A 14404-nucleotide genomic window follows, 5' to 3' on the forward strand; every position below is an offset into this window, starting at 1 on the left:
TCCTAGCTCACTGAAGTCTAAACACTGCTAAAGTTTTAGGTTTATGATTCCAGATGTTTAATGAGTATTTCAGTGGAACCACAATGGATCCTTTGAAGCACCAAAGAGCAGGTTCAACTGAGTTCAAACTTTCCTATCAAAGAGAGGATCTCAATTTGGAATAAATCAGTCTGGAAAGCCAAAGCAAAGAAGGATTTTTTTCAGGAACTTAAGAGCAGACCAAAGAGAAATTGCTTTCATTGTAGTTACTTGCAAATTAAACTGCTACTTTCTCCAAAGTAAAAACGACCCTCTCTCTACATGAATCATCAGTGAGCACAAGGGAAGTATGGATGAAGCGCGCCTCTCTCCACTGCTCCAACCTGGCTGGCTGGTCTGTGCAGGGATCCCCCAATTCCGAAGTCGCCCCAGGAAAAACTAGGTGGAATGTGAATGGTCATACACTCCGTATATATGATCAGAACAAAGACATTTATTCCTTTGGGAGCAAAGCAAAGATCCAAAAAATTTACTGCTAATTACCCAACTGCTGTATGAAGAGCAGGGAATAAAGGACTTTAAGCGCTTTACGCTAATTCCGTGGTTATGAAAATAATTGCTCAGTTCAAATTATTTTAACTAAATTAATTCTTTAGTGGATATTTCAACCAGAGCTACGTAATAAAATAATTGTGTACTTAGCAGTACATTTTTCAGTGCTGCCAAGAGTATAGTCTCAGCAACTGAGTAACAGGAAGGAGTGGCCCTCAGTGGTATCACGCGCGGAGAAGAAATGGGAAGCGGAGACGAACTGACAATGTGGAACAACAGGAAACGGCACAAAACAGTCGTTCCATGTGAAAAACAAAAAGTAAGTTAAGAGGCAAATGACTGTGTTTCCAGCCTCTTCGCTCACTTCTGTTGGGGTTGGGTTTTTTAAGTCTTCACTGAATTTGGTACAAGATCGCTTCTGTTGCTTCTGTTCTGGTTTTTGGCCTGTGAGGCATATGGGATCTTAGTTCCATGAACAGGGATCAAACCTGCATCCTTTTGCATGGGAAAGCAAACTATTAACCACTGGCCCACCAGAGAAGTTGGCTCCGTTAAAGACATGTCTACATCAAAATCCAGCTCTGTACTATGGTGAACAGACCCAGCTCCCAAAAAAGGAGAGGACTTTATTCAAAATGTACTTCCCGTGTATAATTTAAAAAACCTTGATTTTGTGCATAAGCAAATTGTTTGGGATAAAGCTGAGTATGTGTGCATTTTTGTGAAATGGACTTTGGTCCCTCTTTTTATCTTCACAGCTAGCTTACTGTATACCAGGGAGCACGACTGCATATACACACACGTATGAATCAATCATCAGAAAAGTTCTTCTTCTTGTACCCAAGTGACAGGTGAGTAAACCGAGGCTTAAGCAAGTAAGAGGCAGAGTTGAGACTTTGAACCTAGATCTTTCTGGCTCTTATTAAGTCAACATTCTACTACTACATTCTTTTTTTTTTTTTTTAAGATTTTTTTGATGTGGACTATTTTTGAGTCTTTAATGAACGGGTTACAATATTGCTTTTATTTTGTGTTTTGGTTTTTTGGCCACGAGGCATGTAGGATCTTAGGTGCCCAACCACAGATGGAACCCACACCGCCTGCCTTGGGAGATGAAGTCTTAAGCACTGGACCACTGGGGAGGTCCCTTTGCTGCTACATTCCTAGCCCACCACAGTTAATCCGAGAAAAGAGCATGAGACCAAAATAATCTGCTGTCCTGCATCTGACGCAACAGCTGAGCCAAATGAAAGCCTCAAGAGAGACATGAATAAATGAGTATTTCTGAATTTTGCCTGGACTTCTGATTATATTCGGAGATAGCAGAACTTGTACCAGCAGCTTTGTGCAGGGCTTGCATCTGACTGCCAAACAATTATCTTCAGGCCTCCAAGACTGTGAGCAGAAAAGAAGCTCAAGCTTCACTGAACCTGACAAGTTCGGAACGGAAAACAATGCCCCCATCTAACCTGGACCATCAACAGCCCCCTCACCCCCCCACCCCCGCCAATCCAAACCATCAAAACACGCAGAAAGCAACAAAGGCTGTTAGAATATCATAAACACATGCACAAACTCTACACACAACATGCTTGTACTGGGTCCCAGCTGCCCCAAACCAGACATTTCTGCAAGGCAGGTTGAAGCGCTTAGCAACAATCTGAATCACATTTGTTTGAAATCCCTTCATATTTCAGAGACAGAGCAAAAGCACGGCCAGAGCAGCAGGAGAAGGGGGATCCCCAAGGGTTTCGGCTAGACATCAGTCTGGGGAACTGTAAAGCGATGCATATGCTGACTGTCAATTCTTGGAGCTGAGAAACGCAACGGGAATGGAAAATACTGATAGGTTCATCCTCGGAGAGGCGGGAGCCTGCAGATTTCTAGTGTTCTGAGCAAAACCCATCTGCGTCAACGGTGATCACGCAGCCTTCCCAGGGTGTTCTTGGCACGCCAGCACCAACCCTGTCTGGGGCCTTCATTATTACCCAACACGGATACTCCTCGGCGGCCACATGTACCAGACAAGGGAGGAGGGTGGTAGGGTGTTTCTGCAGTGCCCCACTCTCTCAAAACTGAGACAGATCTCATTGGCTTGGGGCGAGATTATCTTAGGAGCTGAAGGTAAACGTCAGGCGAACACGGGCCACAGACACATCAAGTCTCTTATGAGTTCATTATGGCCGGCTGATGCAGTATTTCAACATCCAAGTAATCAGAGACTTTAAAAGACACTTTCATTCCAGTTAAAGTTTTCAATAAATGTGTTTTTTTTTATTGTTATTTATAACCCGTCCTGGGAAAAAATAATAAGTATAACATGAAAAGCCGACTGAGAGTGACCCTGTAGCACCAGCAGTGAGGCAGCTTAATATCACTGGGATTTGCATCCTATCAAGCTATTCATGCTGAGGCTGGGACCCTGGTGCTAATTTCTAGTAAATTTCACGCTTGATGTCTCCCTGTTGTGGGTCATTGCCGGTTCGTCTAAATAAACTGCTTCCAAATGGCTCTTCCATCTAAATATTCAGCCAGTTTTTATAATTTAATTTTGCATTATGCTGAATAGCCTTCCGGCCAGATAGAGCTCATTGGGAGAAAAAGCACCAATACCATCTTGACATGCTTTTTTTTATTTATTTATATTTTTACTGCTCGAATTAGACCTCCTAGGCCGACTAGTAAAGAGTTTTTTTTTTTCCTCCCCTCCACTAATGTCAATTTTCAGCATAGCAAGAGCTGTCTCTAATCTTTTCCTACTCATTACACACAATTTTGGAGTCATTTTACCCACAGTGCAGTCGGCTCCTGGCTGTGTGTTTGTGTGCACTCAGGGATGGCATAATTGTTTATTTTCCCTCCCTGCATAATCCCCAGCCAGTATTGAAACCCAAACTGCAAACATCTCCCCAAGGGATATGGAATGACTCTCAGCTTTGGTCCCTTTACATGAGATAATATGTAGGAAACATCCTGACCTGTATGTAAATATGAGGGGGGGAGGCTGTTCCTCCCCTCCCACTTCCACACTGTTCTCTATCTTCCCCGAAGCTTATTTGTCTTAAGCGATGTGTAAATGAGTGCAGCAGCACCACAAATTCAGAAAACACAGCTGATCTGGTTCCATATCAGGCTAATAATTCATTTTTGATTAGGGATGGGGGTGGGGATGGGGAGTTACTATCTCATGGGTATAGACTTTATGTCAGGGATGATGAAAAAGTTTGGGGCATAGAGAAGTGTGATGGTTACACAACATTGTGAGTGTATTTAAAGCTGACAAATTATACATTTACAAATGGTTAATATGACAAACATTATGTTATGTGTACTTTACAACAAAAAAACAGTAACTCATTTTCTGAGTTCTTGCAGTTTCTTGTCACAATCATCCCAATGGAGAGGGGAGGTAGGTGGACAATTACACTTTCTCAGGAACCCAGATATTCTATTCTTGGGATAGTACAGTAGGTCTTGTTCTGGCTCGTGGCTCTAAACTGTGCTGCAGGAAGTAAAATGGATCTGTGTTCTCATTTTTTAGCTAAACGATCTTGTGAAATTTACTTAACCTAAAGTCTCAATTTATGTAAATTGTGGATAATAATATAACTCACCCCTTAGAGGGGCTTGTTGTGACGATTATGTAAGATAATGCATGTAAAATGGTGAGTGCGGTGTCTGGTGAAAAGAGCTCAATGAATCTTAATTGTTGTTGCTCTTATGGTTACAGGGCGAGCAGCCAATCTGGGGCAGAGCCAAATGTGCAGCAGAATTAAGCTTCCCCTACAAGCAGCACATCGCAAGCTTCTGAGCCCTAAATTTGTTGGGACAAAGTAGCCAGGCTGACTAACTCCTAAGTAATGTCAGGATGAGTGAATTTTCATGTTTCCTAGAAAAGAGGTAGCTAAGGAAGAACAGCATTTGCATTCTCTTCCAAGTCTTAAAGTTTTTATTTTTTTTCACTCAGTCGTGTCCAACTCTTTGCGACCCCATGGACTGAAGCCTGCCAGGGTCCTTTGTCCATGGGATTTTCCAGGCAAGAATACTGGAATGGGTTGCCATTTCGCAATCCAGGGGATCTTCCCGACCCAGGGGTCAAACCTGCATCTTTTGTGTCTCCTGCGTTGGCAGGTGGGTTCTTTACCACTAGTGCCACCTGGGCAGCGCCTTTTAATGTAAATCTTACAGGCAAGGGATCTGGGATCAAGGGAAATCTGATGCATCTCCAACATACATACAGGAAAGAGATTTCAAAGACTTCCCTGGCAGTCCAACGGCTAAGACCCTGTGCTTCCAAAGCAGGGGGCATGGATTTGATTCCTGGTCAGGGGACTGAGATCCCACATGCCATGGGGCATGGCCACAGAAATAAAAACAAACAAAAAAAATAAACGAAAGGGATTTCAGCTCCCCGCCCCTCCCCCCATATAGCATCATTCTCTTTTGAACACTGCGATGTTTTGTTTATACATCACGGGTTTAACTTTCTGCACAGGGCATTTTTCTTGACTCCTGCAGGCAATGTCTTTCCTGACTTATTTTTGTTTTCTCTGAAGTAGCATAGCTCCCTGCACATAGGAGCTCAATAAAAATGTGTAGGATTGACTTGTTTAACCTAGACTCTCAGTATCTCATGGTAGTTCCACTGATTTATTCTCCTGGTCAAAAAATAACTCACCTTGAATAGGAATGTATACAAACACTAATTTGCATGTATAGGCCAAGTCTCCCCAAAGAAAGTGCAAGATGGGGTAGTTCTCCAGTAAATGTGGACAAAGGGGGCCTTTTCAACTAAAAGCAAAACCAAAAAACCCGATAAAAACTGCCTGGCTGTCTACATTTGGGTAGGGAGGCTCGCCATCCGTGCAGGGGTTTTCCTGGCCAAGGAAAGGAAAGGTGTTGGCAAAAGGCTCTCACTCCCTCCACACACAGTTAATGACCTGAAAGAGGATAACTTCTCCACTTTTTTCTTCCCTCAAAGGCAGGCAATGCTCCTGCCCCAAGCTACTCTGAGTTCGCTCCCTCACATATTCTCTGCCTTCCCTCGGATCACGCTATTCACTTCACAGGATCAACTCCCCCTCCCTCTCCTCCCCTAATCCCCTCTCGCGCTTGCCCTGAGTCAGTCCTCTCTGGCTTCCACACGGCTGTGAACCTCTGGCCACTGGAGAGAAAGCTCTGTGACGCTGGGAGGGAGAGTGCATTTGCCAGAACCGCCCACGATGGCTCTGCACACAGAGGAGCTTCGGCAATGGCAGTTGGGGCACGAAGCAGGGCCTTCCTCATCACGGTCTAATGCGCTGGAGCCACAGGCCCGGGGCTGCTGTCGGATCATCATAAAACACAGCACAGATTGCCACCAACATCACCCTCTGGTATCGAATTTGTTCATTTTCTCCTGATGAGGGCTAATTTCAGTATCTACCTTAGTCGGGGTAGAGCGTTAAAGAGTAACACCAACGAAGAGAATGGCCACAAGAGAGGCGTAGGGACTCAGCATGGCTCAGGACCATCAGAAAGTCCACTGCTCACTAAACCTCCAACGGCGGTCCACCTAGATAACCCCCGAAGAAGGTTCTGAAACTTTGTATGGAGCAGTTAAAAATGAATTTTCCCACTCCAGTTACAACTCGGAAGGTATCTCAGAGCGTAACCCCCTAAGGAGAAGGCAATGGCACCCCACTCCAGTACTCTTGCCTGAAAAATCCCATGGACAGAGGAGCCTGGTAGGCTACAGTCCACTGGCTCGCGAAGAGTCAGACATGACTGAGTGAATTCACTTTCACTTTTCACTTTCATGCATTTGAGAAGGAAATGGCAACCCACTCCAGTGTTCTTGCCTGGAGAATCCCAGGGACGGGGGAGCCTGGTGGGCTGCTGTCCATGGGGGTGCACAGAGTCAGACACAACTGAAGCGACTGAGCAGCAGCAGCAACCCCCCAAAGCCTAGGGTGATGTGCTCAGGACCCCCAGAGGCTGTGTGTGATATGAACACTCCCCACCCTCTGCTGCAGGGTTCGGGGTACTGGTCCCACCCCTCCAGCCCAGGGCCGGACCAGTCACCTTTCATCCCACCGGAGAAGCCTCTCCAATTGGCAAAGACCATCAGAGGCAGCCCTTCACGGTTGAAGTCCTTGATGGCCTGATATGTCTTAAACGCGGAGTCTGGGAACCAAACCTGGCCAGCCTGCTGGATAATCTGTTGGGAAAAGCCAGAGAGAAAGACACAAATAATGACACAGCTTGAAGGGGGAATCTCTTCAAGAGGGCGAGGCTTAACTGTTAAAAACTAAAAAAAAAAAAAAAAAATTAAACCAAAGTTGTTCATCAAGATCTGCATCTTTGAAATAAAAAAGAAAGGATCCTGGCTCTTGGACTTTGTTAAATATGCCTCTTTTTCAGCCTTGATTCCACCACCCGCCCCTCCTTAGCCCCAAGGGGGGAACCTTACTGCTTCCAAGGGAAGGATGGGACCTGAGGCATTCTCAATCAGTGCTTCCCAGGGCCACCTGAGGTGACCTGACTACACAACTCCAGCAAGCCCCCTGGTCAGTCTCCACATGCACCCACCTCTGTGCCTGGCGCAGCTTCCCTCCTCTGCTTAGTCAACGGCACGCATGGGCCCCCACTGCATAACCTCCTCTTGTCCCTCCCCCAACCCCTAGTCAGGCTGTGAAAACCTAATCCAGACTGCGGCATTCACGTCTGGTGTTGAGGGCAGGCGTCCTTATCAATTCCAGAAGCAGCTCTGCCATGCGTGTACTCGGAGAACCCGGGACCAGCGAGCCCGCAGCATCATCTCAGTCGTCTTCCTGCAAGACCACGTTCTCCACAAAAGGAGACTGTTTTTTCTAGCATCCGGAAGACCACTGTAAAGACCTAAGAATTTAGCTGGCAGTGCATTCCGAGTCATCTTAAAAGTAAGCACGTGATGGTCTAGACTCATTCAAGGCTGCTGACTGTCTCGCCTCTAAAATTGGTGGTTCGCAATGCTCCCAGTACATCCACGGCGCTGCAGCGGGGAAAACAGAGCCCCAAGCATGGGCACTCAGGGTACTAGAGGTGACCTACCTTGGCTTCAGAATCCAGGTTTGCAGGATCAGCCGGGATACTCAGCTCCACTGTTCGGGTTTCTACGGCAACTACTCCCACGGGTATTCCTCCTAGCCTGATAAAGAACGAGCCGTGTGAGGGCCTGGTGGATGTCACTGTTACAGCTAGTCATTTATTTTCCAATCCTACATCAACACCTTGGTGGAGGGGAAGTGGAAACAAATACAGAGGCAGGGGGAAATCAGACTCTTCCTGGGGTAAAACATTACTTCACAGATTTGGTAAATATGGTAAATTGGAAGGAAAGTACCCTCAGAGTCACTCCTATTCCCCAGCACAGGGTAAATTTAAACCAAGGGTTGTACGAGGGAAGCCTCTGCATTGAGACTCAACAGCCTAGTACGTGTATGAGATCTTGTGCACATGGGCGTGCATACACACACGTGCACGCACACACACAGATTCAATCACTGTAATCGGTGAAACTGCTCAGTTCACAGCAGGTCTTTGGTAAAGATGGAGGGGAATGGTTGGACAGGTGGTGGTAACCTGAAACTTCACTGTAACAGAGGTGTCGTTGTCTGTGGACTACTAATGACGGGGTTCCAGGTAAGACGTGACGGGAGAGTAGGTCTCACCACAGGGCGTATGGATGGGGAGTTGGCAGGCGTGCTGTAGGATGATGAAAGATATACACCAAGTGTCGGGAGGTGGTTAAACAAGCCCTCAACTTCCTCTTCCATTGGAAAAGAGCAAGGGGCCAGGGATAACCTTCAGAAGTAACCTTGGTGGAACAGGCGATCTATATTGGAAGGATATATTTAATCTCCATGCTCTGTTAATTAAAAAAAAGTTCTTCAGGGGCCCAAAGCCTCTGCATCTGTACTTCATGACACCCTCCCACACCTGGTCCTCATAAAGATTTCCCAGTAAAAATCAGGAAGGCAGAGAGAAAGAGGGTGAGTGTGAGCGAGTCTGCAAGGTAAGGGTGAGTCCTCACTCAGGAAAAAGTGATTCAATCTTCACCTTCTGACTGCATTCCTTGGGGTTGGGGCTGGAGCGGGTTATAGTCTCTCATTCCCCACAGCATCTCCATAACAAACTTTTCCGTGGAGGATGGTCTTCAGTTGTCACTCTGGCTACTGGAGATGGATTCCTGTCATCACAAGAGGCCTGACAGGGGCCAGAGTGGGGACCACCCACCCCCTTGTCACTTGCCTGCACTGAATCAGAACCAAAAGCCCTCTAGACAACCAGACAACGAGCGGCAGGTACACAGGAGGGTTCAGAAATATTTCTGTTCACAATGATTAACAATCCAACTGGAAACTTGTAATTGCAAAAGCCACCCTAAATCGGTAACTTATAACTTATATATTAGGGCCCATGTGACCTAATAAAGAACATCTTTATCCGAGTATTACAGTTATTTATTGAACTTGAAAACAGCTCAGAACAACTTCTGTTTTCTATTATACTTCATATAAATTTTATCAGGCTAGCACATGAAGATGCTACATCTTGTTTTATAGTGTGTCCCTGGACAAGGTGCCATGGAATAATAAAAGACAATTTACAGCCAATAGCACACATATTCCAAACATACATACCAAAGATGAGTTTTGGCAGCACTTACAGTAACAATCCCAGAAGAATACATTTATATTTATTTCTCGAAATGCCATTGCTTTAGAAAGAAGCTGGCTCCATTTGTGTTTTATATACTTGTGAGCATGCGTATGTGGTTTGGAGTGAGAAGCCCAGAACTCATCAGATGGAAAGAAAGAGAGTCAGGGTGAGTGCTGCAATAAACAATGGCGGAGCTAACCGAAGCCAAGCTTGACTGATCTTGCTCATAGAACAAGCCCTCTTCCCATCATAAGTGGAAAGCATTATTCTCTTATTTCCCACGGGAGGATCTTAAAGACATTAACAAAGGTTTGGTTTATCTGAGGCTTAAAATCAGGCATGTGTTTTACGGACGGGAAAACTGAAGCAGGGTATAGTTGAGAGATGCTTTCTCAAAAAGTTGGTCCCAGTGTCCTTCAAAGACTCCCTATAACAAACCAATAGGTCCCAAGTAGGGGGCTCTCTCCCCAGTGGGACTTCTCTAGGCACAAAGAATAATCCTCCTTGGGACTTGGAAGCCCATGGTAAGGCAGAAGCCTGGGATGCCAGGGAAAAAATTGGAACTAGTCCCAGGGAACCATGGCTGGGGCCAACTCCAGGCTGACTCTTATTCAGACCCACAGGGAAAGAGCCCGTCTGTGGGATTTGCCATCTGATGGCTCCTTGTCACTGGCAACACGAGGTCTGCTGACCGGCTGGGCGGAGATAACCACAAAGCCTAGAATTATTTTCGAGGCTGGAATCTAAATCTCCCCCCGACGTGGCATGCTTGAGAATCTGGAGCAGGTGCCACTTTTCACCAAGATAAGGGAAACTGATTGCCCCCGAGAGGCAGGTGAGCTCCAGATGTGGGTCCCCGGGGCGGCGTGTCTCCGCGGCGCGGGGCCAGATTAAGATCAGCCTTGGCAGGTGCTCGTTACGGCGAGCGGCACAGATTATTCCGTGCAGGGCTCGCTGTTGAGTGAAGCGCTTCTCAGAGTGGGTATTAAAATTTAATAGAAACTTCGATTTCCCACTCGAAAAATAGAGGTATTCCTGCAAACTATTCCAGCTTATTTTACCCCTGTTTCAGGTCAACTCCTTTTTTTCTTTTTGTAATTCAAATCTGATGATAAGCCAGTCCAGTGCATTTGTTAGCAGAATGATCTCGATGCCCTGACGGAACTTCTTCCGGTTACACCGATCTTTCAGGGGGGTCACAGAGAGAAGTGGATGAGTCTGATTCACTGGGAACCTACTCTTAAAAGTAAATGTTCTTTGAAGGTCATGGTAGGGGGTGTCGCTGGTGAGCTATGGCTATTGCGGTTGGGCTTTATGGCCCCCAGAGAGCTTTGCTTTTGGTATTATGAAAAGGAAATGTTGTCAAAACCAGACTTCAGATTAAATGCGTCACTGGAGTTACATGCTGAATGACCACTGGGAACCAGGGCTCCAGTCAGGCTGCCTCGGGCATGACTATAATCCAGTACTGTTAGAAAATTTAGCCAAAGAGAGCATTAATGGTAAAAACCTATATGGCCCTTTGTTATTGTTGGTCAGTCACCAACTCCTGTCCAACTTTCTGCAACCCCAAGCGCTGCAGCTCACCAGGCTCCTCGGTCCTTCACTACCTTCTGGAGTGTGCTCAAATTCATGTCCACTGAGTCAGTGATGCTATCTAACCACCTCATCTTGTTGCTTCCAAAACAAAAGAGGTCTTACCTGGCTCTGCCAACCACCACAGTCTGTGCCCACGGTTGCATGATCTCTGAGAAAGAGCCGTAGTCAAAGAATCCACTCAACCACTGACCTTTCTGGGCTACAGGAGGGAAAGCAAGGAAACAGAAAATAAAGATGATCAGTTCGTTCAAAATACACCAGAACTGGTGAGTGGAAGGTTGGACCTGAGGGGTTATTTGGGGGAGTCTGTTGTTGTTTTTAAACATATTACCGTAGATGGAAACATTAGGCAGCTCAATGTTCATCTGCCTTCAGACCTCATCTCCTATTTCATTTGCTAGTCTGAATAAAAAGAATCATTTATCAGCGAAAGCATCATTTATTGTTAAACGATGGGGTTCAGCTAGCAGAGTTTGCGTGCTTTTAAATAAATAACCTGGCTTCTTTCACGAAACACCACAAACATTTGTCAAAAGGCAGCCGAGTCATTAAAGATGTTTTCAAAATGTCTATTTCTACTTTAAAACTTAGCTTACAATTTTGTTCGATTCCACTGATTTCCTTTTGTTTGCTGTTGTTATATCATTATAGCACAAACTGTATTCATGTAACAGTCATGCTCTGCATTAAAGGAGGGAAACAGGATTGAATTATTACAGGTAATATTTTAAAATTTGATTCCACTGATTTTCTTTCAATGGAAAGATGAAGATAGGCAAATGATAAGTATCAATATAAATGATCAGATGAGGACCCCAATTTGGGGAAGAGCTTCTCTGCTAGAAAAGCAACAAGATACACTTGCTTTATTTACCGCTGACAAGGATAATCCTACTAAAAGAAAGGGCCATGCCCATATACTCTTAAAAGGTATCAGAAATAGGAGGTTCTGATACCTACACTTAATGTCATTAACCTCCCTTGTGCATGGGATTTCCTTCACTGGCAAGACACATGACTTTTAACATCTTACTTTAAGAGAAACAACTTCTGTTCCACAGGTATCCATGTTTGACCAAGGCCCCATCAAAGCCTCTGCAAACAGCTGTTTCCTAGCTACCCTCTCAGCTCACCATTTTTCTCAGTGAGTCTTCTAATTTGAACGTGGCCCTCCGCCCCCTAAAAACCCAAGTCCAAAACCAATTAAAAGTGGAGATCCGAGCAAGCTAACCTCTGCTGACTTAAACGGGATGGAGAGTGTTTTATCAAGACTAAACTTGTAATTACTGTGTTCTACATCCCTTGCCTCTATGGCCCCCGTGTAAAATGTGATCATCCATTTCAAAATTATCTCTCTATCGTGAGCCCAAAGCCGATCGTTTAGATTCCGGGCTCGTGTTGGGCGTCAGTTTGAAGAATATCGTGGCACTATCTCCTCTAATAAATGACTTTAACTTTTCACCTAGAAGATATCTGCTTTAACTTATCACAGGGAATCATCTGCTTTCTTTAACGCTTCCACTAAATTAAAATCTGAAGTCACTCGATTTGGGAGCGAGTGTTAGCTGCACAGAGACAGCAGGATGAATTACTAGGGAGTTGATGAAAAAAATATTATCCAAAAACTAGAAAACTTAGTTCATCACAAATTCATTTTATTCTGCGGTTCTCATTAATAATAGCCAGGATAATGCCCATCTACACGTGCACACACACCTGTTCAACTCCTGAAAAAGGGTTCAGATTTTGACGAGGGTTCTAAACCAAACTTCTAAGTGCCTCGGGTTATCGAAGTTTTGGTTAAAAATAATTGTATTCATTCATTTATTTTTGGCTGTGCTGGGTCTTCACTGCTGCGTGGGCGTTTCTCTTGTTGCAGAGCATGCGCTCTGGGACACATGGGCTCATTAGTTGCCGCTCCCAGGCTCTAGAGCACGAGCTCAGCAGTCCTGGTGCCTGGGCCTGGTTGCTCCGAGGCATGTGGGACCCTACCAGACCAGGGATTGAACCCATGCCCCCTGCCGTGGAAGGTGGATTCTTTACCACTGAGCCACCGGGGAAGCCCAGGATACTGAAATTTTAACTTCGTATGCTTGGATCATTTTATGGTTCTTACTTCAATAACAATGATTTGGAACTACAGAATTCATTTCAAAGTGGAAATATTTTTTCTTTAAAATCCCTCCTGCCTAATATGCTGGTTGATGGAGGGGAGTCATTGGAGGGCTACAGGTATTATCGGTGGGCTTTACTGGGCCCCCTCAAAGAGCAGGTCATGTTCAGTTCATCAGTAGAACTTAGAAGCCACTTAACATGGCTCTGCATTATTCCCAGGAGAACACTCATTAGGTCTTGTTCTGATTTCTCCCAGAAATTCCTGCATTTTATGACTGATAGATATCTTAGGCTTGTGGCTCTTATTATAAGTTTTGGTATAAAAATGAGAGGTAGGGCAAAGATTACTATGGTGACTTTTCTATGTCAGAAAAACTATTTAATTTTATTAAGATTAACAAGAAAGGGCATTGGTGGCAACAGGTAAGGTTTTCAATTAAAGTCAACCCTACTCTGGTGATTTTTCTGTCTATAGTTAGGTTTCCAAATTAAGCCAAACTCCTAAGTATTAGCTGTGTGACCTTGCCCAAATCACTTAACTTCTCTGAGCTTGTACAGTGGTCATCTCATTTTATCTCTGAGAAACAGGAAATCCAAATAAGATGGTGTATATGGAAGTGCTTCAGAGTCCCACCTGGCTTTTCAGGGGGTGCCCACATAGGATTACTAAGCTTTCCTTAGGAAGAATTCTTTTCTTCTTTTTTATCTCTTTGGCTGCACGACAGGGCATGGGGATCTTAGTTCACCAACGAGGGATCCAACTCATGTACCCTGCTTTGGAAGCGCAAAGTCTTAACCCCTGGACTGCCAGGGAAGTCCCTGAATACCTCTTTCTCTTTCAGCAAAATCACAATGACTTTTAAATTTATCTTCTGCATTCCATTCTTTTAAATACAGCCCTTTGAAGGGGGGTGGGGGAGGGAATAGTTGCAAGAAACATGCAAAAAAGAACAAACACTTTCCCCAAAAGCCTAAAAAGGTAGATTCGAAATGTAGCAGGAGGATTTGGGGCTTCACAAAAGAACTTCCTGCTAAATAAAGTTTGTTAAAATCGCCAAGTGGACTGACAAACAAGGATGTACATTTGCCTTAGGTGGAGTTACCTCTCTTTTCCCCTGTTGTTGCTTTTTAAGTTTGGTAAAATAAGCCCCCAAACAGAGGGATATATTAGATAAATATGGAGGAAGGGCTTGTTATAGCTCAATATAGCTATCAAATTAAAAGTTCTGTCTTCCAACCAGGGAAGGACAGTAACTTCCCTGGTGGTACAGTGGGTATGAAGCCGCCTGCCGATGCAGGGGACCTGCGTTCAGTCCCTGGTCTGGGAAGATCCCACACGCTGCGGAGCAACTAAACGCAGGCACCACAACTAACAGCATCCTTACTACTGCAAGGAGCGAGCCCGTGCCCCCACTAGGGCCCGATAGCACTGAACGGAGAAACACAGCTTCAAAAGTGGCCGCAGAATAAATGAAGC

The 14404-nt window shown here is 45.0% G+C and overlaps 1 protein-coding gene and 1 long non-coding RNA gene across 8 annotated transcripts in view; one reads left to right on the forward strand and one right to left on the reverse strand.

Annotated features, from left to right (window-relative positions):
• Positions 1-14404, reverse strand: part of ACACA (acetyl-CoA carboxylase alpha) — a 287918-nt gene that overhangs the window by 28220 nt on the left and 245294 nt on the right. For all 7 annotated transcript variants that reach the window (XM_018064168.1, XM_018064170.1, XM_018064174.1 and 4 more), the window contains 3 exons: positions 10915-11011; positions 7603-7699; positions 6595-6730 (listed from right to left, as the gene is read on the reverse strand). In XM_018064168.1, coding sequence (XP_017919657.1) covers positions 6595-6730; positions 7603-7699; positions 10915-11011 — 330 coding nt within the window. The remainder of the gene's footprint in view (positions 1-6594; positions 6731-7602; positions 7700-10914; positions 11012-14404) is intronic.
• LOC106503185 lies at positions 777-2769 on the forward strand. The gene is made up of 3 exons (XR_001296827.2): positions 777-850; positions 1290-1382; positions 1586-2769. It is a non-coding gene; the product is annotated as an uncharacterized LOC106503185 (long non-coding RNA).

The sequence above is a fragment of the Capra hircus genome, chromosome 19 (genome assembly GCF_001704415.2).
Source record: "Capra hircus breed San Clemente chromosome 19, ASM170441v1, whole genome shotgun sequence".
Classification (NCBI taxonomy): domain Eukaryota; kingdom Metazoa; phylum Chordata; class Mammalia; order Artiodactyla; family Bovidae; genus Capra; species Capra hircus.